A 25,411-nucleotide genomic window follows, 5' to 3' on the forward strand; every position below is an offset into this window, starting at 1 on the left:
CGCAATGACTTGTCTAAATTAAATCTCAAAAGTCCCAGTAAACATCGAAACATCACACAAAAGGATCGAGATACCCTTAAAAATTTGTCCAACAATCCCAACATCAAGTGTGTCAAAGCCGATAAAGGAGGCGCTCTAGTGATCATCAACAGCACCATGTACACCCAACGCCTGCGTGAACACATACAAGATACTAACATCTACATGGAACTTGACAACAATCCCACTAAGGAGTTCCAAAGCATCTTGCAGAACTTGGTCACCAAAGCACACGAATCGGGCATCATTGAAGACCGCACGAAAAACTACTTACTCAAGGAATATCCTAGAAGCCCCAGAATCCAAATGAGCCCTAAGATACACAAATATCTTCTCGATCCACCTTTCCGACCCATTGTGTCAACCAAAGGATCAATACATGAACCTACGGGTAAATACATAGATAAATACCTTCAACCTCTGGTAACTCAATCCACCAGTTACATAAAGGACACCACCGGAATTCTTTCTAAATTGGCCCAGATCCAGACCAACACTAATGAGTCATTGATACTATGTACAGCCGACGTCAGCTCGCTGTACACCTCCATACCCCACCAGGGAGGTATCGAAGCGGTTGAACGAGCCCTTCTTGAGAGTAACATCGATCCCCTCATGCAGACCTTCATCATGGAACTCATGGTATATACGCTATACCATAGCTACTTTCAAGAAAATGATAAATGGTACCTTCAGCTATCTGGAATGGCGATGGGGAATTGTGCGGCTCCCACATATGCCAACATCTATATGGAGAACTTTGAAAAAACTCACATATACGCCAATGACACCTTCTACGACAAAATAAAAATGTATGTACGATACATAGATGATCTATTCATTATGTGGATCGATTCACAAGAATCACTTCACAACGCACTAACAGAACTTAACACCAAAGACGAACGCATTAGTCTCTCATGGCAGATAAGCAACACAGAAATTTCATTTCTTGATGTTCTCATTAAGATCACTGAAAAAGTAATCACTAACTACCTACATCGAAAAAGCACTGATCGCAATAATACATTGCATTTCACTAGCTTCCACCAGGGATCACTCAAGAAACATTTGCCTTTCTCGCAAATGCTACGCATAAAACGGATTGTATCAGATGAACAGATCTATAACACCCGCATTAAGGAAATGCATCAACGTTTTCTAGACAGAGGTTACCCTGAAAACATTCTCAACGAAGCACAAATACGAGTTGCCAATATCACCCGACAACAAAGCCTTTCAAAAAGTGTAAAACAGCCTCAAGAACGCATGGTCCTCGTATCCAAATTCTCTACAGCCAGCCACAAATTCAAGAAAATTATCCTTACCCTTTGGCCCATCCTACAATTAGAACCAGACTTTCGGGACATTTTCCACACTCCTCCACTGTTTGCCCATACCCGTGGCAAGAACATCAAAGAAATCCTCTCCACTCAAACTCCCATCAGTCAAAACTATAAAGGAACCCAACCATGCTTAAATTGCAGCAACTGTAATTGCATCATCAAAGGCAATCATATTAAACACCCCATGAAAGGCCATTCCATCAAATTACAAGTAAACGCCACATGTGACTCTATGAATCTTATTTACGCTTTGAAATGCCCCTGCGGAAAAATGTAAGTCGGTAAAACCGAAAGAAAAATTAAAGTTCGCATAAACGAACATAAATCCAACATTCGCACCAAGCACGAAAAATCCAACGTTGCCATGCACTTTCACGAATCTCATCACACCATAGCACAACTCCAATTTACAGTATTGGAAACCATCACCCGCACTGAAGGCATAGACAATCGGAAATATTTACTTAAAAAAGAACTGGAATGGATATACCGCTTGCAGACACTCAAACCACATGGATTGAATGATCGTATCGAATACAGTTGTTACCTTTAATGATTAATTGCTATATGTTATTGCATTGCTGCTTATCCCTCTCATGTACCCTTTTTATCCTCCCCATGTATATTCTGTCCTTTATTCCCTTTATTTACCTCTGCACATCCTAGCCTTTCGTTTCCACCCACTTTAAGATGGCCCCCACCCTTTCTCAGTTCCACAACCCATTCCAAGATGGCCCCTGTGCTTACTTTCACTTAGTCCGTCTTTTACTTTCTTGATTTATACACATTCACGCCGACCGTACACATTGATCTTCCACATTCGGACCGTCGCACCGGAGACCCACACGGCTTTCAGCCATGAAGTAAGTCCCGTTAATGCATGCAGATTCCCACCCGGGAACCGCGACCTCTTAATCCGTTTACCGGTCCCGATGCTGTGTTATCACTTCATCCCAGCTAGTCCACCTGCGTTTTTTTTATATCCGATGAGGCACGATTGTTTATTAGTGTTCGCTCGACTCACTACCCGCGCACACAACCCTATTTTTGATCCCGCATGTTGCACCCCAATCCTTAATCACGAGCCACGACCTTTCCATTTTCTTAACTCCGGGACACAACCTCGTCACTATATTGATCGCCACCTTTAACGCCATTACTGGCCACTAGCGCTCACGCATACCTTCTTCCTTTCCCTGATATGGGCTTGTTTCTTCTTTTTTTAGTTCTCCTTGACAAAGGGTGTGTAGCCCGAAATGCATTGGAGCACGTGTATATGCTGTACTGTCAACTCAACACAATGATATGATGACAATATCATTTGATATACCAACCTAATGATTTAAAATTGATGAATAAATCTACATTTCATCGTTAAACTTTGTAATCATTTCGATGAACACTTAAGGAGTGCCTCATACAGGGGATGTATCTGCAAATTCTTGCGTACACTCATTAGTCTCTTATTATCATAAAAGTACAGTTAATTACAGTGTAGATTACTTTAGTAGTTCCAGGTCTAAATCCTAGATTCAGTCCTGGGGTTTAAGCTGAAACCAGATTAGCAAAAACTTTAGTTACTGTAATGAATTTTCATGAATATAAAGCGGTTTTAAAAGTTCACATTTAGAAACTTTTCAATGTAAATCTGACAATGTTATTCAATGGGAGAAAATTCAAGTTGCAGGTAAAATACGATCACGTTACTTTTGTAATCCAGCACTGGTATCCTAGGGCTAGCACTGGGGACTTAACTTAAAACAGGTAGGTAATTGCGTTTCAGTATTTCGTATGGTTTTTAAAGAATATTTCAAGTTTTCAAAAGTAGACACTTAGAAGAAATTTCATAGAAAAGCAGACAATGGGTTCCTACGGAGAAAATACAGATTACTAGTAAACCCGGTGAGGATTACTTTTGCGGTTCAGTACTGGGCTGAAAGGTACAGTACTGGCTTCTCCCCTGATCACAGGCGAGTACTTCGGAATTCGGCTGATTTTGTATGAATATTTTCAGTTTTCAAAACTTCACAGTTAGAAAATTTTCGAGTCAATGGTATCCAATGGCAGGTAAGTGGGTTACCGGTTTCCAGGTGAGTACTTGGCTGGTGAAGTTATGGTTCTGGGCATAGGCTCAGGGGTCCCCCAAGGTCAGGTAGGTACAGTTGGTTCAGCCCCAGCAGGACAGGGCCGGCCAGGTGCAGAGGTAGTTAGGCCCAATGATATCCAATGATTGAAAGGGGGCCTTCGGTTGGTGGCTGCTGGCTAGCAGGCCACGCGGCTGTGGGAGCTGGGCTCCTGGTTACTTGCTCAGGGCAAGGGGGAAGTAGGATAGGACAAAGTTGGCACAGCCAGCGGCACTCAGGCGGCTGGGTGCAGGGTGCTTTTGAGCCGTCGGGCGCTCAATGTTATCCAATGGGAAAGGTAAAAAATGAACAAAGACTGCAGGCTCGATGACAGAGACTCTCCAGGGGAGACCAGCACTTCGAGAGGTAAGTTGGGATCTTGGAGCACAGGTAGGTACCCCACAGGGAGGCACAGGGGGCTGTAGGGCGCCGGGTGCAGGGGTGTCTTTGGGTGTCATAAAAGCTTACCCACAGCTGGTCGCGGTTGGGGTGGCCCCTGGTTCTACAGGCGTCGTCTGGTTCGTCGAGGAGGGTCTTTGGGCACTGGACTTCGAGTCCCAGTCGCCGGGGGGATGTCCTCGTGGTCTTGGTTCGGTTGGGCCCGGCCCGGGCTCGCACGTGCAGAGTGGGCTGGTCCGGAGCTTCCTGGCTGGCACCAGGTGGGTTGTTGCAGCAGAGCCTCTGCTGATGGGGTCCCAGTCTTTAAGAGGGTGAAGGCAGGCAGGTCCTCTGGGTGTCCCAAGGTTGCTGTCCACAGGAGTCGCCGGGATTAGGCAGGAGCGGGTTCCAGGATCGACAGGCCGGTAGTGCTGGGGCCAAGTCGGTTGTTGTCGTCCTGTTGTTGGCAGCTGCACGGCGGGTCTTCTTTCTTCTTTTCGTATCGGGATCTGAGGAAGGAAGGTTCAGGGAGCCCCTAAATACTGAACTTAGGGGCGTTAAAGGTAGGGCAAGGACAGGGACCAATGGTTCCCTGTCCTGGGGTGAGTACACCCCCTAGCCTGCTCCTCTCCTGTGGGAGGGGGGCAGGAGCCTAGCTGGGATTGGGCAGGGCTCCCCATCTACAAGATGGCCGGAGCCCGGGGTCGTGCTTCACCTCGTCTCCCCCACCTGAGGGGTGGGGTTGGCACAGTCTGGCACACCCCCCTTCCTGACATAGTTTTTCCCACCAGTCTTCCCGCCAGAGTGGGGGTCAGAACTGGTGGGGGCCGGTAGCTGGGTACAGCAAATGGTCTGGAGAAGCTCACAGAGGCAGCATGCCTTTGAAGCTTCCCCGTGTCCATCCTGGGGAAGGAGACCTAGCACCTCGCCAAGGACGTGCATTGTTGCAGGCCCAGGAGAGCGGGGGGCTCTCCACCCAGGGGTCCAGCAACATGTCTGCTGTGTGGCAGCCTCTGCAGCCACTCAGCCCAGATGTGGATTGGAGGTTAGGTTTTCAGAGGCCATTATCTTCGAGATGCCCTCTGAAAACCTAACCTCCAATCCACGTCTGGGCTGAGTGGCTGCAGAGGCTGCCCTCTGATGCATTTCATATTAAATCCCACAATGGCATCAGTGTGGGTTTAATGTGCTGAGAAGTTTGGTACCAAACTTGTCAGTCTTCAGTGAAGCCATTATGGGCCTGGAGAGTTTGTAATGACAACCTCCCAGCACCATATACTCTTAATGGCATCACTGCACTCACAGTGCCCAGGAATGGCCCTTGGTACTGTAGGGGCACAGGGCTCATGCACCTGTGCCCACACCTCTGGCATAGGGCGCCCAGCTAGAGGGGTGACTGAAGTATGACAGGGCAGTGGGTTCTGTGGGCATGGCACACAGGGATGTGTGCCATGTCGACTCTTGGTTTAGGTCTGTACTTAGGCACTCAGCCTGCAAAGGCAGTGTGTTGGTGCCAGGGTACAGGGCCCCTGAGGGTGGCACAATACGTGCTGCAGCCCTCAGGGTCTTCTCTGCTCATCATGCCCTGGGTAACTAGGGTACCATTTACTAGGGGCTGACAGGTGGCTAGAGATGCCAATTGGATTTCTAGTTTCAGCACAGTTTTATGGAAGGAACACAGGCCCTGGGTACCTGGTTGGCAGGAACCCAGGGCACACTCAGTCAAAGCACATCAGCAGTTCAGAAGAAAGTGGGGGCATACCAAGGTAAGAAAGATGGCACTTTCTCACAAACGCTTACCAATCATTCAGAATGCTGCAGCGTGTTTACTTTACAAGCTTCATAAACACCATTCTCAGCCCCAACTTTGGCGGCGTTGCATAGGCTCAAAGTACAAAAGAGGATACATTTCAAAGTTCTATGAATGGCTCATAAAGAGATACTAGGTAAACTGCCACTCCTGATTCAAAAACTACTCTGCCCTTACACACCCAAGCAATCACTAAGCTCTGAGAACTCCTTTCTGTTGAAGGTACTAAAGGTAAAAAAAGACTAGGTGTGGTGGCCGTTCCTTTGCCTTTCTGACTGCTAAATTGTGGAATGCCCTTCCTGTCAGTCTTAGACTGGCTCAGTCAGAAGGAAAAAGCTACTTACCAATATGCATCTGTTCTTGGCATGTAGAGCTGCAGAGTACTACACTTTGCATTAGTTTGCCACCTGGTGTTGGGCTCAGATGATTTCATGTTGTTGTTGCGAGATAGGTGACTCCTCCCTTGGACGATAGTGCGCATGGGCATCGGCTCCATCCTTAGATTGTTTTTCGCCATGATGGAGTTAGTAGAAGTAAAGAAAGGATGTCCATGCGTGTATATCTAATTAAGATAAAACTGGAACATATACAGGTCCCATGGAGGCGGGAGGGCATGTAGTACTCTGCAGCTCTACATACCAAGAACAGATGCATACTGGAAAGTAGTATTTTACGTTCGAGGCATATGAGCTGCAGATTCTACACTTTGCATCGAGTGTGCAGCAGTGTCTCTCCTAGCGGTGGTTACCTGTATCCGTTGCAGTAGTTTTAAAGAGTTTTTAGAACAGCTTGACCTACTGCAGCTTGCTGCTTGGCTTTCACATCAACACAATAGTGTTTAGTGAAGGTGTGTGTTGTAGACCATGTTGCTGCCTTGCAGATGTCTTCTAGGGGAATGTTCCCTAAGAAAGCCATAGAGGCTCCTACTTTGTATGTGGAGTGCGCTCTAGGAGGAACTGTTAATGTACGTTTTGCTTTTTGATAGCATATTTGTATACATTTTACAATCCACCTTGCAATTCCAGCTTTAGAGATGGGGTTGCCTTTATGTGGTGGTGAGAAAGACACAAACAATTGCTTTGTTTTACGAAAGGATTTGGTCCTATCTATATAATAAAGAAGAGCTCTTTTAACGTCTAGTGTGTGTAGAGCTCTTTCTGCTACAGAGTCAGGGTTTTGGAAAAACACGGGTAACTCTACAGATTGGTTTAAATGAAAAGGAGTAATGACTTTTGGAAGGAATTTAGGATTCGTTTTTAAAACCACCTTGTTACGGTGTAATTGTAAGAATGGTTCTTGTATAGTGAAAGCCTGTATTTCACATACTCTCCTAAGAGAGGTAATAGCAATAAGGAAAGCTGTTTTCCATGTGAGGAATTGCAGTTCACATTTGCGTAGAGGTTCAAAGGGCGGTCCCATGAGCCTTGTAAGAACAACGTTTAGGTTGAACACTGGAGAGGGTCGTAACCTGCGGGGAATGATTCTTCTTAATCCTTCCATAAATGCTTTAATAGCAGGCACTCGAAAAAGAGACAGATGTTGTCTATTTTGTAAATATGTTGCAATTGCTGCAAGATGTAAGCGTATGGATGAATATGCCAAGTTACATCTTTGTAAATGTAGAAGGTAGCAAATGATATTTTGTATAGAAGCATCCAGGGGATCAATTTGGTTATTGTTGCAATAAATGGCAAATCTTTTCCATTTAGCAGCATAGCAAGCTCTAGTTGTAGGTCTCTTGGCCTCTTTAATGATGTTCACACAATCTGGCGGTAGGTTGAGATAACCAAACTCTAAGACTTCAGGAGCCAGATCGCCAGATTCAGTTGATTTGGGTCTGGATGTCTGATGTCTCCATGGTTCTGCGTTAGCAGGGATGGTGTGAGACGTAGCTTTGGGTGTGGAACTAGGGATAGTTCTAGCAGAGTTGTATTCCACGGTTGGGGTGCCCATGTGGGAGCTACTAGAATTAGTTTGAGCGACTGTTGCCAAAGCTTGCGCACTATTAGTGGTAGTGGTGGAAAAGCGACACGCAAATCTGCCTAACCAGTTCATCCATATCGCATTGCCCTTGGACAGCGGTTGTGAAAACCTGGCGGTGAAGGTTGGGCATTTTGCGTTTTCGTGTGTGGCGAACAGATCTATGTCTGGATGACCCCACCTGTGAAAGAATGGTTGAAGAACTTGCGGATATGGTTCCCATTCGTGAATTTGTTGTGTCTGTCGACTTAACAGATCTGCTATCTGATTGCGAACTCCTGGAAGGTGTTCTGCTAACAGATATATGTTTTGTGGAATGGCCCATCTCCAAATGTTCTGTGCAAGCTGGGACAGTTGTAGAAAGTGTGCCCCCCCCTGTTTTTGTATATAGTACATGGCTGTCATGCTGTTCGTCCAGATCAAGACAGCTTTGTTTTGTACTTGGAATGTTTTGAGTGCTAAGAATATTGCTAGCAGATCTAGGTGATTGATATGGAACAATCTTTGTTGTATGGTCCATTTCCCTTGAGTTGCATGATGTAGGAGATGGGCTCCCCATCCTGTGATAGATGCGTCTGCTGTGAGTACTATTTGTGGAATAGGTTCGAGGAACGGCCGCCCTTTTGTCAAGTTTTTGGTGTTCCACCACTGCAGAGAGTGTGCGGCTGTCTACCAACACCAGGTCTGTTAGTTGCCCTTAAGCCGGATTCCACTGTTGTGCTAGACATTCCTGTAACGGACGCATTTGCAGTCTTGCAAATGGAACAATGAAAATGCAAGATGCCATCATGCCTATTAGTCTCATGAACACTCTGTCTGGGAGAGAGTGTTGATGTTGGAAGTTTGTGACTAAGGCTTGAATGCTCTGTATCCTTGCTGGACTGGTATACACTAGAGCTGTAGACGTGTTTATTGTAGCCCCTAAATATTGATGTATATGAGAGGGCTGTAGGTGCGACCTGGTGAAGTTGATCGTGAACCCTAAGTCGTGCAATGTTTGAATTGTCTGATGTGTGTGTTGGACACACTGATTGAATGACTTGGCTTTTATGAGCCAATCGTCTAGAAAAGGGAAGACATGTATTTGTTGTCTTCTGAGATGTGCTGCTACTACTGCTAGGCACTTTGTGAATACTCTTGGTGCAGTTGTTACCCCGAATGGAAGGACTTTGAATTGATAATGCTGTCCTTCCAGTACAAACCTTAGATACTTCCTGTGAGAAGGATGTATAGGAATGTGGAAGTAGGTGTCCTTTAGATCTAATGTTGTAAGGAAGTCGCCCTGTTGCAGCAATGGGAGCACTTGTTGTAAAGTGGTCATACGATAATGTTCTGATTGTATATAATGATTGAGGGGTCTGAGGTCGAGAATTAGTCTTAGTGTCCCGTCCTTTATGGGTATTAGAAAATACAGTGAGTAAACCCCTGTTCCTTGATGTTGTAAAGTAGCTATTTCTATAGCATCCTTTTGAAGAAGTGATAGGACTTCTTGTTTGAGCAGAGTAAGGTGTTCTGAAGACATTGGACGCTGCCTGGGTGGTATGTGTGGAGGGGTAGCTAAGTTCGAGGCAGTAGCCATACTGGATAATTTGTCTTACCCACCTGCCTGTTGTGATGGAATTCCTGACAGGTAAGAACTGTGTTAGTCTGCACCCCCACAGGAGTGGAATGCTGTTGGGGGAGCAGAGGGAAGTCACTGTTTTGTGGTGGAAGAGGTTCGATTACTGTTGTTACCCCGACCTCTTCTCTTGTTGTTGTTGCCTCTATAGCCTCCTCTAAAATATCCTTTACTAGAGGATGTTTGTGAATTGCACTTGAAGGAAGCTGTATTGTCTGCTCCAGTTTGTTTGGAGCCTCCTCTATAGAAGGAGCGACGAAAGGAGCCTCTAGCTCAGGGGGTCTCCAACGAGTAGCTCGGGAGCTACTGGTAGCTCACCAGTACCTTCAAAGTAGCTCTCAAAGATAAAGCCAAGCCCAGTATCAAATTCGGAGAGAAGGCACCTATTAAAGAAGCCAGCACCGCTGATCTCAAGATCCTTTAAGTGACAGCCAGCCAAACATATGGCAGTAACTTATAATAAACACTCAAAAACACAAAGTATCGTCCAATAGGGCCTGCCACTTGACAGTCTGTATCTAATCTCAATATAACTAAGCCACAAGGAGATTGATCATCTTGTATCCCTGCTTTATCAGTCACAATATGTGTGTGACCAGTGGACCACAAAAGTAGTATGACACGAGTAGCCTCAGCAGCAATGAGTGCTGACCCACCAAAGTGTGGGACTGCAGGTGTCAGAGTGAAAATGTGTCAGTTGGGTGTATAACCAGCTCAAGACCTGAGGAGAACAGGGCATGATTCAGACCAGAGATAATGAAGAGACCCATGAGCATTTATGTGCGTCCCTAATAAACACTATTGCTTCTTGAAAGCTACGCCTGGTGTCAAGGACCACCAAATGTCTATGCTAGCCCCAATCATGAGGGTGTTATCTCGGACATAATTGTGCCCATTCCTAGCATAATAGTGCCAATGGCATAATAACGGTCATCCTTGACTATTTGGGGTATTTTTAGTCTAGTTGTGGTATACTGGCAGCCATCATTTACATACTGAGAGAATGACTGACCTACATTTACGTATTCCTGGCGTAATAAAGGTCATGACTGATATATGGTCTCTGCCTTGACCCTTATGGTTTCAAGCCTTGGCCCAACTGTGGCCCTAGTATAATGGTGGGCATTATTGGCATAATACAGACATCTGTGTTTCTGGTCTAGGGAGGACCTGGCTGGGCAGTTCAGTCTGGACTGTTCCACGAGGCACAGGGTCAAGACTGATTTGCATATGGCTGTGTCTAAACTGGGGTGGCATGGTGAGCAAAATATTGATGGATTTAACCCAGATCTCTTGACTGGGGGTGAATGTATGATTCATTCCGCATTCCGTCCATCATTTGTTTGCATAGCACTTTTCACCCTAAGTGGGATGGGTGTGCCCAGAGGCGGATCCCTTGCTCACTGTGCCACTGGATTCAAGCTAGCCTGGCTGATGAAGGGTGACATACCCTGAAACCAGTCCTAGGATGCTTGTTTCTGGTCCAGGGAGGCCCTGGCTTGGCAGTTCGGTCTGCACTGTTCCCATGAGGCACAGGGCCAAGACTGATTTGCATATGGCTGGGTCTAAACTGGGCTGGGATGGTGAGCAAAAGAACGATAGAGTTAACCCAGATCACTTGACTGGGGATGAATGTATGATTCATTCAGCATTCCGTCCATCATTTGCTTGTGTGAACATCTGTGGCACAAGACTAATACCTGGGTATTCAAAGTAGTCTGTCCATATGAGGCATTTGTACATAGGAGTACTTGATGAAAATAAAAAGCTGATGTTTTGGGACCGTGCATTTCCTAAAATCTGAAAACTGATATTTTTGAGGCAGTTTTTGTTTTCAAAAATGGATTTTCTTTTGTTAAATTGAGTTTGTTGCCCACAGTGGAAAGCGGTATTTAATAGAAAGAAGAGCACTTTCAGAAACGGATGAATAATAATTCAAGCTGAGCAGGGGAGTCCTACTGCTGTATTTATATACTTTGTGCCATAGGGCATGTCTAGATTTGAATGTTACTTCATAAGTCAAGTGGAGGCGATTTATATTGATTAATGTTTTCCAAGCATTTCTGATGGTAACCGCACCAGGAATACTTGGGTGGTAACTACTGATAATCCTGCTTAGGGTGGTCATAGCGTAGTCACTATTTTACAGTTATGAAGTTTGCTAGTAGCTCAGGAAGACTTTCCTTGAGCAGAAGTAGCTCTCACTACAGAAAAGGTTGGAGACCTCTACTTGTGTGGACTGCAAAGCTCCCATAGATTTGGCTGAATCTGTATCTTTTTTCATTTTCTCAAGTGCTGTGTCTACCTCTGGTCCAAACAATTGATGTTGGTTAAATGGCTGATTTAAGATGGTAGTTTGCACTTCCTGCTACATCAAGTGCACACTTGATTGAGGCATTTGAAATTAATTTTCCTTCTTGTATAAGGTTGTTTGCCTGCGCCTTATATTGGTCAGGTAAATGTTGTAGTAGTGTCTCTAACTGGTCATAATGAGCCCTGTCGTATCTTTCAAGGAGGGCTTGTGTGTTAGCTATATGCCATGTATTGGTAGCTTGTGCAGCTATTCTCTTGCCTGAAGCATCTATCACCTTAGACTCTTTATCAGGTGGAGGTGCTTCACCTGATGTCTGCGAGTTTGCCTTTTTTCTAGCATTTGAGACCACTAGTGAATCTAAGGGTAGTTGTCCTTTAATGTAGGCTGGATCCCCAGGAGCAGGCCTGTACTTTTTTCAATTCTAGGGTTCAGGATCCTAGCACGTACAGGATCTTTAAATACCTCTGGAGCATGTTTGATGACCCCTTTAATCATAGGAAGAATTTGAACAGACCTTTGCGATTGTTCAAAAGTATCTAACAAAAAATCTTCATCTGCCTCATCTGAAAGCATAGTGACCCCATGGAAAATGGCAGCCCTATTCAGCAAGTGCCCAAAACTAATATTATCTTCTGGGGGAGAAGGCTTTGATGGATATGACTGTGGGTCAGGAATATCTGGCACATCTTGTGGGTTTGGGTACTCCCAGTCTGGATCATCAATAGGGTATGGGAAAGGCTCACCTGGGTCTATCCCTCCCCCTAGGCATCATTTTGAGGTGAATGTAAAGAATGAAGAGGAGAGTGTTCAGGAGAAATTTGAGGTGAATTGTTAGGAGGAACTGGAGATGAAGGAGAAGGAAGTATAGGAGAAGAAGGGTGCATAGGAGATGTGGCAGAGTCCTTCTTGACGGGCACTGCAGGTGCAGGTGCTGTGTCTAATTTCCTCTTCCTGTGTGGTGTAGTGGATACAGCACCTGTTTTAGGGTCTATGTAGATCTTCTTTTGTAGAGGATCAGGTTGAAAAAGTTCTGATTGCGGAACCTTTACCGGCGCCGATTTTTTCTGGTCCGGGCGTGGTTGCTGCTTGTCTTTAGCCTTAGGAGTTATTACTGTGTTCTTTGGCATAGATTTCGGCACGAAGGTGTTGTTTTCAGAGTTGAGGCTGTTTCAAGGGCTTGGGCGCATCGGAATCAGGCATTGTAGGTTTATGTACCGAAGATGATGGCTTCGGAGTGGAAGCTGGTGTCGTCGGCTTTGAGGCGTCGGACGCTGGCTTCATAGGTTTGTCTTTAGAAGTCGGTGGTTTCGGAGCCGAGACTTCTTTGGGTTTCGGTGCTGAGGGAGGTGGTGGAATCAGCACGTGCGGCTTGCTTGGCAAAGAGCTACCGGAAGGCTTGAGTATTTTCTTCGGAGCCGGGCTCGATGGCGGGGCTTTCGAAGTGGTTTTTCGGTCGCGACTGGGCCCCGGAGGCGGAGTGTTGACCTTTGCCTTCGATTTAGGTCCTGTATATGGGGCAGAGGCAGTAGTACTCACGCGCTGACCCGATGGTATGGAGTCATCCGAGTCATCTGCCTCTGATACAACGATTTGGAGATCATCTGAATCTTCTTCGGGAACGAGCGGAACTACTTCGTCAAAGATATCCACCGGTTCGGGAGCATGTCGTGTTGACGGGCCCTCCGATCTCGAATGGTCTTCTTGGATCGAAAGGACGCACAGGCTGTACAGCTGGATTAGTCATGTTCTGCGATAAGCACAGGTTACAGACCTCGTGGTGGTCACTGTGTGGAAACTTTGCTCCACACTTGGGCCATCTTTTGAATGTCGTCCTTTCCATGAGGAGTAGGCCTCACGGCGTGGATAGGCCCAACAGCCTGCATCGATGACCGGAATCGAGCTGACGGAGTAGAGATGATGTTTGTCTATATCGAAAGTAGTTAGGTGAAGTTTGAATACGTTTTTACGCGTCGAAGTACTTGAAAAGTAGATTTCGAACAGGAGCGGAAAAATTTCATCCGAACCCAGTGGCAGAAAAAAATAATCTAAGGATGGAGCCGATGCCCATGCAAACTATCGTCCAAGGGAGGAGTCACCTATCTTGTGACTACAAAAGACTTCTTCCAAGACGACAACAACATGCAATCATCCGAGCCCAACACCAGGTGGCGATCTAATGCAAAGTGTAGAATTTGCAGCTCATATGCCACGAACATCTCTTTTAAGAAACTTCTAAAGACTCATCTATTTTAATTCTGTCATAACTGGCCAAGGCCTTCCAGGTGTGTCTGTCTCAACGCCAGGAGAGTTTTCGGGGTAGCTGTGCGCTATACAAGACATCTTGCATTGAAAAGAATAGAATAGAATGGAGCACTTAGAGTGGCAAAGTCTTGTAACTATCTAAAACAGTAACTGACAATGCCAAGAAAGGAACGCACAATGGAAATATCTTGTAGAGGGGAAATCAGCATTTGACTGCACCTGTACTTTAGCAGGATCCGGTGTCATAACCCCATCAGAAAAGATATGGCCAAATAATTTTAGCATGGTGTTACAGAACTCACAATTGTCTGCATTCCAAGTCAAACCTGCTTCGGCAAGTAAACAACATACGTTTGTAAGAGCTTTATCATGTTCTATTTGTGCAGCTCCGAAAAACCAATGCCATCAATGTAATTGAACTCATTCATGACAAGCTGTACGATACATTGAATGATGCCTTGAAACAGTTCGGCAGCGGATGGCACATCAAAACGTTGTCTTTTGTCTCAAAAAAGACCAACATGTGTAGAAAAGATGTAATGTACCTCCAATTTTCTAAGTTCTGATGATATCCTTTATTTAAATCAAGGCGAGAGAAGAATGTTGCACCATTCAGTTGCTTTATCATGTCAGCATGTAATGAATCTACGTGTCCTGGCATAGGGAAGTCACCCCTCTGCCAGGCCTCGCAGCCCTAAGGTAGTGTGCACTATGCCACAGGTGAGGGCATACCTGCAGGAACAGATATGCCCCAACAATATCGGGATCCATTCCTTGATATTGTAAGTGCCAGGGAAGCCATAGAGCGTACATGGGCTGGAAACCCAAAAATGTAAGTTAGCACCATGATGGCTTCACAGAACCAAGGAGTGTTTGGTACCAAACTACTACTTACAATAAATCTATACTGATGCCCCCTGAAAACCTACCAATATTGGTGGGGTCTCTGACTGGCTTTAAGCAGCCAGCTACTACCAGTCATTTTCTGGACAACTGGGGAGAGAGACCCTGCTCCCCGGCACCAGAAACAATGCACAACCTGGGCAGAGGTGCTACACTTCCTCCCCAGGATGGGCCAGTGTTCGAGGAGGAAAGCTACTAAGGCCTGACGCCTTTGTAATGTGACCCCCAGCCTCTGCAGCTAGCATTAGATGACAGCCCCTGGTTTACACTCCCACTTTGTATGGAAAAACCAGTGGAAAAACGTATAAGGAATAGGAGATGTGCATACCTCTGCCAACGTGTCCTCTAAAGTGGCGGGGGTGAGATGAAACACAACTTTCAGTGCCCGCACAACTTTCAACTGGATACGGATACCCCTCCAATCAGGGCTAGGTCTATGGCCCTCCCACAGGACGGTGGCCATAGACCAAGGGTGTAGTCACCCCAGGTAAGGTGCCCACTGGCACTAACTCCTACTCCCCCAAAACATCTCCTTCATTTAGTATTTAGGTGGCTCCTCCAGACCTAGAACCTCGATCTGTGACGACTTAAAAAGAAACAAGACAACCCTTCAGAGAAGACTAAGACGGCGACTGCCTTGGCACCAGTCCTACTGGCCTATCTTCAGCTTTTGCGAATCTGTGACCTGCCTTGCAGCAAGCGTCCTCCAAAAACCCTGGAAGAACTGCTTTCAACGAAAAAGACTCCAATCTCTTGTGAACAGCGGACCTGCCCTGAAGTAACCTACTCCAAGGACTCTGGATCCCGGTGAGTCTGCGTCTCTTGGCCACTTTGCACCAGAGTCTGAGTGGCTCACATGTGAAGTGAAGTGAAGTCTCCCTGGCAATCCTGACCTCGCGTCCAGCACTGGCGGACCTCTCCTGCCCTCCAAGACAGCGCCTGCAATGCGAATCCCCCCGACCACGACCGGCTCCGGAAAGAAGACTCTTGGCATTCTTAGGCACCCCTGCAACCGAAGTCCCTGGAACTCGGTGAGCTGAACAGACGGTACCCCTACGGCCTCCTACATCTCTACTGTCATTGGTCTTCCTCCTGCAACCCCGGTGCCATGCCTGCAGACTCTGTGCCAAAAGAAGATTATCTATTAAACGCTTTGGGAGGCCGATGTTGAAATTGCACACTGCACCCGGCTGCCCCTTTGCCGCTGGTGGTGTATGTTTGGTGCTGCTTTGCGGCCCTGTGCTTAACCGAACGATTAAAGCTTGACCCCTGTGCACTGATGTACTTACCTGCAAGCAGTGGCCAGGCTTCCCTGTCTCCATTGGAAAGCATTGGGCTGAACTCAGATTTTGACCTCTGCACCCAGCCACCCCTGTGCCTCTGATTGTTTAGATTTGGTACTCAGCTGACACCTGCCGCTTGCTGATTTTTGGCTCCAAAGACTTGGATTGTAAGTGCAGTACTTACCGGTTTACCTGCAATATTGTTTTCCCCATAGGATAACACTGGAATGTGTTGAAAAGTTTCAAAGTGTCGATTTTTCGAAGTAAAATGTATTTTTAATTAAAAATGTACCTACCTTCTTACGAAGACCTTGGTCTTAACATAAAATACAAAGTATATTTTTCTAAAATTGGTCTGGTTCTTCTTCTAGAGTCCTGTGTACATTATTTACCATTGTGGAACACTCCTGTGTTAGGCCTAAGGCTGCTACCCCACACTACCACTAATAGATACTTCGGGATTTACATTGTGCCCTGTAAACTTGTACACTTTTTGGGAACCCCTGGACTTTGTGCACGGTATTACCACCATAGTGGCAATATCATATACAGAGCCAGCTTCCTAAACGTCAACGCATATGCGTAGCGCTCCTTCACTGCCCTCTTTGGGTACTACCACGACAGGAGAAACCCATGGCGTTGGAACAATAGAATGCTCAATAACATCATGCTTAAATAACAAATCAAATTCCTTTTCAACAGAATATTGTATTTACCTGTGCGCCTAGGGCTTAGAGCAACAGGACAGACGTCCTCATTAATATATAACTTTACTTTCATAGTCTTAAGCTTTACCAAACAATGAAGCAAAGAAGGGAACTGATGTACTATTTCATGGTGAGCACTCATGTTACAGTGCACAGAAATTAGTCCCATATCAGCAAATGTGCTGAAACTGACTGAACAGACACTCAACACGGTCCCTTGAAGCACATGGATGGGTGCTTGCACATTCGTTTTCATGTTTCATTGTCGCAATAATTGAACCTTGACTTTTTAAGGGTGTCGATGCAACCTATGCATACACTTTGGTTTTCGGTGGCAAAAGTTGTGGTTATGGATACAATTCATTATATTTTTCTTCAGGCATAATACTTACCAATGCACCACTGACAATGATGAAAGGTATTGAACAACTGTTTACTTTCAGTGTAATTAACAGACAATGTTGAATGACTTTGGTACTTTGGCATGTCGACTTTTTTTTGACTGACATTTTTCCTCACATGCAGCCAATCCAACTTGTGCACGCTTCTCTGGAAATAATCATTGACTTGGCCCAACTATCTTCTTCACTTTCACTTGATACTCATATGGAGGTACTGTGGCAATCGACTATGTTCAGTGTCTATTTATTTCACCTGAGATCTCCACTGGGCCTTGTGGATGCACGTCAAAGTTGATTCTGGAAAACACTGGCAACCTTTTTGTCTTTGCGACATGACACACTTGTTTTTCCCTTTGCTTTGCACAAATCCTAAAATTGTTCACCTTACCACAGCCCTTACATATCTGTCTGATGGACATTTGTCTTTGTGTGGAAATTAAATTCTACACCTAAAATATAACTTCTTTTTATGTACAGACATCACCTTATGCCTTTCAGTCTTTTGCTTTGACTTGCTTTTCATACTCAAGACTGATTCATTTGGGGCACCTCTGACCTCCATGTCAGTAGCTTGCCAGCACGCACCTCCGCTCTAGAAGCGATTAACACTCGTTCAAGACTGAGTTTCTCTCAGCATTTCCCTTCTGAAGAAATTGGAGAAGCAACCATAAATGACTGAGGCGTATGGCTTCTTCATTGAACATACAGTGTTTGATGAGTGTGTTAAGTCTCTCTACAAAATTATCAATTTAACTCGCAAGACAGTACAGCCTATCATCTTTTGTGTGCATATATATTGTAATGTTCATGGATGCTACTGTTTGTGTCATGTTGCATGCTCACTTTGTATGTTTTACAGAAAAAATCCCAAGTTTAAAAAAAAGTTGATAAAAAAAAATTTACTTGCATTTATACAAATGACAAACAATTCAGGATCGACACTAACCACATTGAATTGTTGTGGGGATTTCCATGGCTCGCCTACGTTTGTAGCGTAAATCTGTAGATGGTGGTTGATTCCAATTAGCAGATAGATAACCAAATTCATCCCAAAATTTGACGATTCCCCGCTGAGCTGTGAAAAGAAACAAAATAATATTTAATAACTTTGAGCATATTGGTAGAAGGAAATCATTACTTACCCTGTAAGCATGTGTCCGTAGCATGTAGTGCTGTAGTTCACATGCTTGGCATACTCCTGCCATCTGGGGCTTAGATGGTTGCAAGTTGTTTTTCTTCAAAAGAAAGGCTTTCGATTTATGGAATGCAGTGGGACTTCATCCATAGTAGGTAATGGACACTGATACCGACTATATTAGGTTGATTTTCGCACAGTGAGAGTTATTTATAGAGTGGTTAGTGACGGTGAACGTAGTATGGTGCAACCAGTGTTTTATGGGAATACGTCGAAAAAGAGATCTGCAAGTAGAGCCATATGCTCTGGGAAGGAGGGTGGGCGCATGTGAATCTACAGTACCACACGCTGAGAACAGATGTTTACGGGTAAAGTAACATTTTCCATTCATAGCATGTGTTGCTATAGATATACATGCTCTGCACAGACTGTAAAGGAGTACTGAAAAAAAACTGTTGGGGAGTTTTATATAGAGCAAACTTGACCTGAAGTTATCAGATTGCTTTACATGAGCACGAGTTACGTTACAGGCACATTGATTTTTTTGGTAGGTAGGTGGAGATTAAGTGATTTGCACAGAATCACAATATGTTAAGCGCCCCTACCGAAACTCTAACCCAGTCCCACAGCTTCGAGGTTGACGCTCTAGCTGTTACGCCAGAATCCTAACACTATCTATTCTCAACAAGTTGTGGCTACTGGTTGGATGATGCAAAGGACCTTAGGATTTTTGGGCCAAAGATAACCTGCTGGAGGGCTAAAATGTCCACAGAATAATTAGTGGAAGAGTGTAGGGATGACCAAGTAGCTGCCTTACATACGTCAGCTAAAGGTACTGCGCTAAGGAAGGCCATACTTGCGGCTTTCGTGCATGTACAGTGCACCGTGGGGTAAGAGTCATGGTCTGATGAGGACACTGGTGTTAACTCCCTGGGAGGCTGAGTTTGAAGCATTGTAGGCACAACAGATGGTAGCATTGGAGATGGTCTTGCCCTCTGACAATATTTTTACACTCCTTTTTGTGAAATCTTAAAAGGAGATGCTTCGCCTGCACCTACATTTCTTCCTATTGAACACTATTCTAGAGTGAAAGGAGCCCCAACAAAGTTGGCTATGTGCCAGTGGAAATCCGCCCCTAGAGTCATCCAGTTGCTGGCCGAGTTCAACTTCTTGATCTTCTTATCAAGTGGTTGATAGTTGCCTTCGACTTGAGCAGGAGTTCAATTGTGGGTGGTGTGCATGACCAGGGAGTTGGGCAGCAGAAGCTGCTCAAAGTATCACTGGGGGAGGTATTATAATTAATTTCCACCCTTGATGTTACTATAGTGGCCCTGATGGGTTTCCTGAATCTCTTCAGGGCAGACTTGAGCATGCCCTTTAACATGGACAAAAACTGCCCTGTCCACTCTGACGAACATCTCAATGAGGGAGCAGACTGCCTCCTGCAGGACTTGCATGCCCAGCTTATGAAAGGTTGCTTCTTCCTGGATGACCTTGTGATAGGCCATCGTATCATCTGGAGTTATGCCCTAGCAATGCAATGGTTGAGATATGGGTCATCTGGGGGTTCGACATTGTTGTCATTCCAAGGGTCGTCTATGGCCCCTGGCACAAAAGGTGTATTCTAGGAATCAGCGGGGCTGAAGGAGCTGCCTGAGCCACAGAGGAGTGTGGAAATTCCAATGGTGATGGCAGTAGAATTAGTGGAGGTGGTGTGCATGATCGTGGTGGAGGTGGTGATGGAGGAGCAGGAGGAGAAGGTGGAGCATAAGAAGGAGATGGAGCATAAGGGGGAGGCTAGCGCCTCTGTCTCTATACTTCTTGGAAGTGAGAGCCAAGGGGGCCTTCAATGCAGGTACCATCTCAAGAGTCAGTCTCCTCTTTCGAGGCGGAGTCTCTGTGAATTTTGGCTGTGGTGGGCAAAATCTTTCCAGTAAGTGAATGAATGAAGAGGTGTGTTTGACTCGCATCAAGCTCCTCCTGTAACCTTTGGAGGATTGGCAGGTTTAAGTCTTCGGAGCTGGTCATCGACGGTGTTCACAACATGTTATCAATAGCTTCGTTGCTAGCAGTGTAAGGGCTTTAGTGGAGTCAAGGCCTCTCATAGGCCTTGTGGTTTGGTGGCATAGACAGGTGAACGCCCTTAGTCAGATCCATTTTTAGAAGCAAAGCTTCCGTTCTGTGCCTACTGCTGCTCAAAAGTTTCACAGGTCCTGGAGGTTATTGTGCTATTTGCATGCGCCTTGATGCCTCACCCCCTCAGAGTGGTGTTCTAGCTCGACTTGAATTGGGTGTCATAGCCGACCCTACTTACGACCCTGGCAGTGGTCTTAATTCTCGGGTAGCAGATCTTGTTCAGAGCAGACTTCTCTTCTTTCTTTGGGTTTGAGCCATTCAAGAAGACTGTCTCTGGCTACACCATGGCTGATGGGGTGGGTTGCCTGAAGGGTTGCCTGAAGAGCCAGGGTCCTCACCTTCTTCGGCACTGAAGAGTTCCTGTTCACCGAAGATGTAGAGCATGTCAGCAGCAGACTGCTGGTGCATTTTCCAGTGGACCCAACACTTCTCCCCTCAGAACTGTAGAGTTTTCTTGCGACTGGAAGGCGAAGCAAGCTTCATACAAGGCACTGTGGTTGGGTGAGGCAGAGCTTACAAACCTTGTTGTGGTCTAGCCACGGGTATTTCAAGTGGCACCGGGGGAAGCCATGGAATGGCCTCCGAGTTCCATTTCCATGTATGGCTGTGAATTTTCTGGTACGGAAGTTGTTGATGCAAATGGGCATGATGAAATGGGGCAGGGATGAGGACCCTGCCATCGGGGACTTGATCAGAGGCATTGTTCTCTGGATAGTGTTTTAGAGTCAGAAGAAACGCAGACCAAGTGGGTGTAGACGATTCATCATGCAACCCCAACGAAAGAAGGAGAATACACTGTTCCTTGGAACCCACTTGGTACACGTCCAAACTCAATGGAGGAAAAAAGCAATTCAACATGAATTTAGTGCCAATGCATATTGCCTACTTAGGGAGGAGTTGCAGTGCATTTAATGACTCAAAATACTTTTTTTTACTTTTTAAGAACAACTTGCAAATGTCTAAGAACAAACCAGATGGCATGAGCATGTGTATATAAAGAAACACATGCTACGAACTCACTATTTATATATTAAATCACTGCTTTTCTTTTAAGTAGTCATTTTTAGAAAACATACCTAGTGCTACTTTAGTTAAACTCATAGACTAATGCAGGAATCAGGATATGTGCCACTACTGTGCACCATTAATATACATTACTACCCAGTTGTTCTTCCTTACCCTCATGGTCATCTTTAGTGCATACCTTTATCAATAGCACAATTCAATAGAGATAACTACAGACATTGCACAAGTGCATCTACCAATAAACTTGTAATTCTTACTGTCTGTCAAAGCTATAATCCCCACCATCATCCCATTCTTAAATTGCAAAACTCCAAATAGACAACTTCACCAACTCAACAGTGTTACTAGTCATGCTTACATTTCTCTCCAATGTATCAACTACACACAGACTGGCCTCTAATTGAAACGACTATTCACAGCAACGTAACCACAACAAAGAATACCTATGTGCATATAAATAAATCCCATTATAAAAATCCTTATTCTCCTTACCATACTTATTATAACCACCAACAAGATCCATATCCTGAAGCAGCCATTAGTTTTCGCAATAAGCACCATCACGTTAAACTTTAAATCAACAACTACTACCATGATTGTAAAAGTCATTACCAAAGGGAGCACCTTCACCCTAGGCAACTCCCCAATATAATGATCCTCATCAAGTCTCACCTCAAAGAACAGTGCAATTATCTTAAGACACCCTCTATGACAACTGCTTTCATCCTCTGAAAAATGTAAACCCCGGCTGCCACCACCATTCACTGGAGACTATGATCATGGACGGCAGTACTCTTATCAAGCATCCCACAGGAATCAAGTTCATCAGAAATATAACCTTCTACTCCTAAACCAAGGAGGCCTACTATCACTGCTTCCAAATTCATCACTTTTGTTTTCTATTACCCAAACATTGAAACATTAATCATTCATCAACATCATGAGTAATGCATTAACAAACATTAATAACCCCCTTAAAGTGATTATCATTTGCACATATCATTAGTAACCATAACCATGGACAGCTATCTAGTTCTCAAAACATATGTTAGACAAATATCTTACCAATAACGGGAAACATTGTTTACATCACGGTCTCCACAAAGCGGTACCATTACAACGCAGTTGTTACAACGACCGCGTTGTTACCACACATACAATTACATCGCAAGTCATTACTAAGACTTTCTGTATGGGGTGCATTGGTGTTGGAGTTAGAATACAACACCTTCCCTGCTGTTGCACAACCTGGAGTAGGAATAGTAAATATTACTATTCCCAAGTCCAGCGCGCCCCCTACAGTAAGTCCTAGAAATGACTTGCGATGTAAATGTATGCATGGTAACAACACTGTTGTTTTAACGACCGCATTGTAATGGCATGCAATCTATTCACATGTGTAGTAACAGTATATGTTCGAAATAGCACAGTCACAATATTAAGGTAAATTTGAGTACGCTTTTCCACCGACTTATATGCCATCAAACCCCACTGGCAATCAGTGGCATTTCTTAAAGTCAATATCTAGCACAGTGCTGATTTTTTGTATCCACCACTAGCATTAACACTAGTTTTTGACATTGATTCTTTCCATTTTCCTTCACATAGCTAGCACATACAGATAAGAGGTCAAGATCCTATAAGCTCCAACAATTTTCCTAGTATTAGCACCAAGTAACAACGTTACCAGAGGTCAACCCATTCCATTTCAACACTTCACTTTAAAGCAGACTGAAATATTCCATGTCAAGCAAACAGTGTGTGCCATTAATGCCAGAGAGCGAAGGACCGATTACCAATGCCCACATCTTTCCAGTACTGTGCCAAGTGTTCCCCCATCGCCTTCATCAAGTGTCGATATTCCTTGGCATCTGCAAAGTCCTGTTTATTGTGTGTGGGCTCCAGAACCAGGTAGGGTACGTCAACTACTCCAACCACCCCGCCACACGCCCTATGAAAGAAATAAACCTTATTATACTGCAATGTCTGACAAGCTGCCAAAACTACAACTAAATACGGAAAATGTATTTACAGTAAGTCTTAATCTCACTATCAGTTCCAGCATTTGAATGACTCAAATTCCAACATACTTTAATTACCTTCATTGTTGGAACCTTGTTTTTATTTACTTTTAAGCATTAACTACAGTTTCAATATACACAGTATATTCCTCAGTCTTTCCATTCATGTCTACATCTTACAAAATCTAGTTCATGCTTGAAGTTATGTCATTAGTTATCTAGAAATTCATCACTGTACTATGCAATACAACCTGCTATGTGAGTTGGCTAGTCAACTCAGTAAGTCTCAGAAAGAAGAGGAAAGGCACAACAAACCCTGCCAACACAAACCGGAACCAGGTTATAAGGTCTTTAAATTGTTCACAGAATTAGCACGTCATTGCCCTTCCAAGATGTCTAGCATCTACTTTAACATAATAATGGTGATCACGGGTCCACGTAGCCCTGCATCTTCATATGCTCTGCATTTTATCCATGGTGGTTTGGTGGCAAAAGAGTCTGGATTTATTCAGCAGTCCTGGCTAATGAGTCCACCACATCTTTCCAAAGGTTTATTATACACAGTTTGCGGACCCCAGTTGACCTCATTGCAAATGCCTGCTCTTTCCGCACTGACCATTTCTTAACCTCTTCCTTCCATCTACACCAGGGAGGCTGTTCCACGGAACTACCTCCAGTTTATCCTCATAGCGTGTCTAACTATTGTATTGTATTGTAATTGCCTTTATATAGCGCTACTACCCCCGACGAGGCATCAAAGCATTTTTTCTGCGAGTGGCACGTTACTCTGGGACTCAGAGGATTAGTGCTGAATTAGTACAGTGAAACATACAAGTAAATTTTAAGTGGAGGATAAGTTAGTCAGTTATAGGTTAGTCAGTTATTTGGATTCAGATTCGGAAAGATAGCAGAATCTTTAGGCACGCTACTCCGGGAACCCATAAAGAATTAGTGCTGAATTAGTATGGTGAAATATGAAAGTCATTTGAGTGGTGGATATTAGTCAGTTAATTGGAGTGAGAAGGGTAGTGGAGGGGTAAAAGGGAAGAAAGCTTTGCATTCATGTAGCACCGGTTACCCATGATGGGTGTTGAAGCGCTTTTCTGGCAAGTAGGATGCTACTCTGGAAACCATAAAGGATTAGTGTTGAAAAAATAAGTATAGTGAAGTATGAAGTAATTTGAGTGGTTGGATATGTTATTCAGTTATTTGATAGAGAAGGGTAGGTTGCGGGATAGAAGAGGGAAAGAGGTTTGTATTTATATAGCGCTTGCTACCCCTTGATGGGGTTTTGAGGCGCTTCATTAGCAAGTAGCGTGCTACTCTGGAACCCATAAAGAATTAGTGGTGAATTAGTATAGTGGAATATAGATATTGAGAAGTGAACGTGTTAATCTGTTATTTTGGTTGAAAAGGATAGTGGAGGGATAGAAGAGAAATTTCTTTTTTTTCTTGAGGTCATAGCAGTAGGAGGAGGCTTTTGAGGTGGGGAGAGTCAGAGGGAAGAGTTTATAAAGGTTTGTTTTGGGGATCGGTATAGTAAAAAGAGGTGTCAGATGATGCAGGAGGGGTAGAGTAGGAGAGTTTAGAAAGGGTTATTTTGGGGATCATAGTAGTGGTATGGGGTTTGGGATAAATGAGAGTGTGGATGTAGAGGATATATTGATATATGTTTAGGGTGAGAGATAGGGTAGTGCTTTGGAAATATTAGTAGAAAGAAGTTTGAGATGAGTCAGAAGGTTGGGTCAGAGGATATATTGAGAGACATATAGGCTGAGAAATAGGGTAGTGCATTTGAAATGCTAAATTAGAAGATCCATAAGTACATTGAAAGTATTTAGATGCATAGAGGAGGTAAGTATATATAGATTAAAGATATTGATAGAGGTACAAGATGAGAAATCGGGAAGTGCATTGGATATGCTTTTT

The 25,411-nt window shown here is 44.5% G+C and overlaps 1 protein-coding gene across 3 annotated transcripts in view; it reads right to left on the reverse strand.

Annotated features, from left to right (window-relative positions):
* The window catches only part of MORC2 (MORC family CW-type zinc finger 2), a 322,812-nt gene that overhangs the window by 153,330 nt on the left and 144,071 nt on the right, over nucleotides 1–25,411 (reverse strand). For all 3 annotated transcript variants that reach the window (XM_086943169.1, XM_086943168.1, XM_086943171.1), the window contains exons 15-16: nucleotides 23,258–23,412; nucleotides 18,111–18,239 (exon numbers count right to left, since the gene is read on the reverse strand). In XM_086943169.1, the coding sequence (XP_086799295.1) occupies nucleotides 18,111–18,239; nucleotides 23,258–23,412 (284 nt within the window). The remainder of the gene's footprint in view (nucleotides 1–18,110; nucleotides 18,240–23,257; nucleotides 23,413–25,411) is intronic.

The sequence above is a fragment of the Lissotriton vulgaris genome, chromosome 11 (assembly GCF_964263255.1).
Source record: "Lissotriton vulgaris chromosome 11, aLisVul1.2, whole genome shotgun sequence".
Classification (NCBI taxonomy): Eukaryota; Metazoa; Chordata; class Amphibia; order Caudata; family Salamandridae; genus Lissotriton; species Lissotriton vulgaris.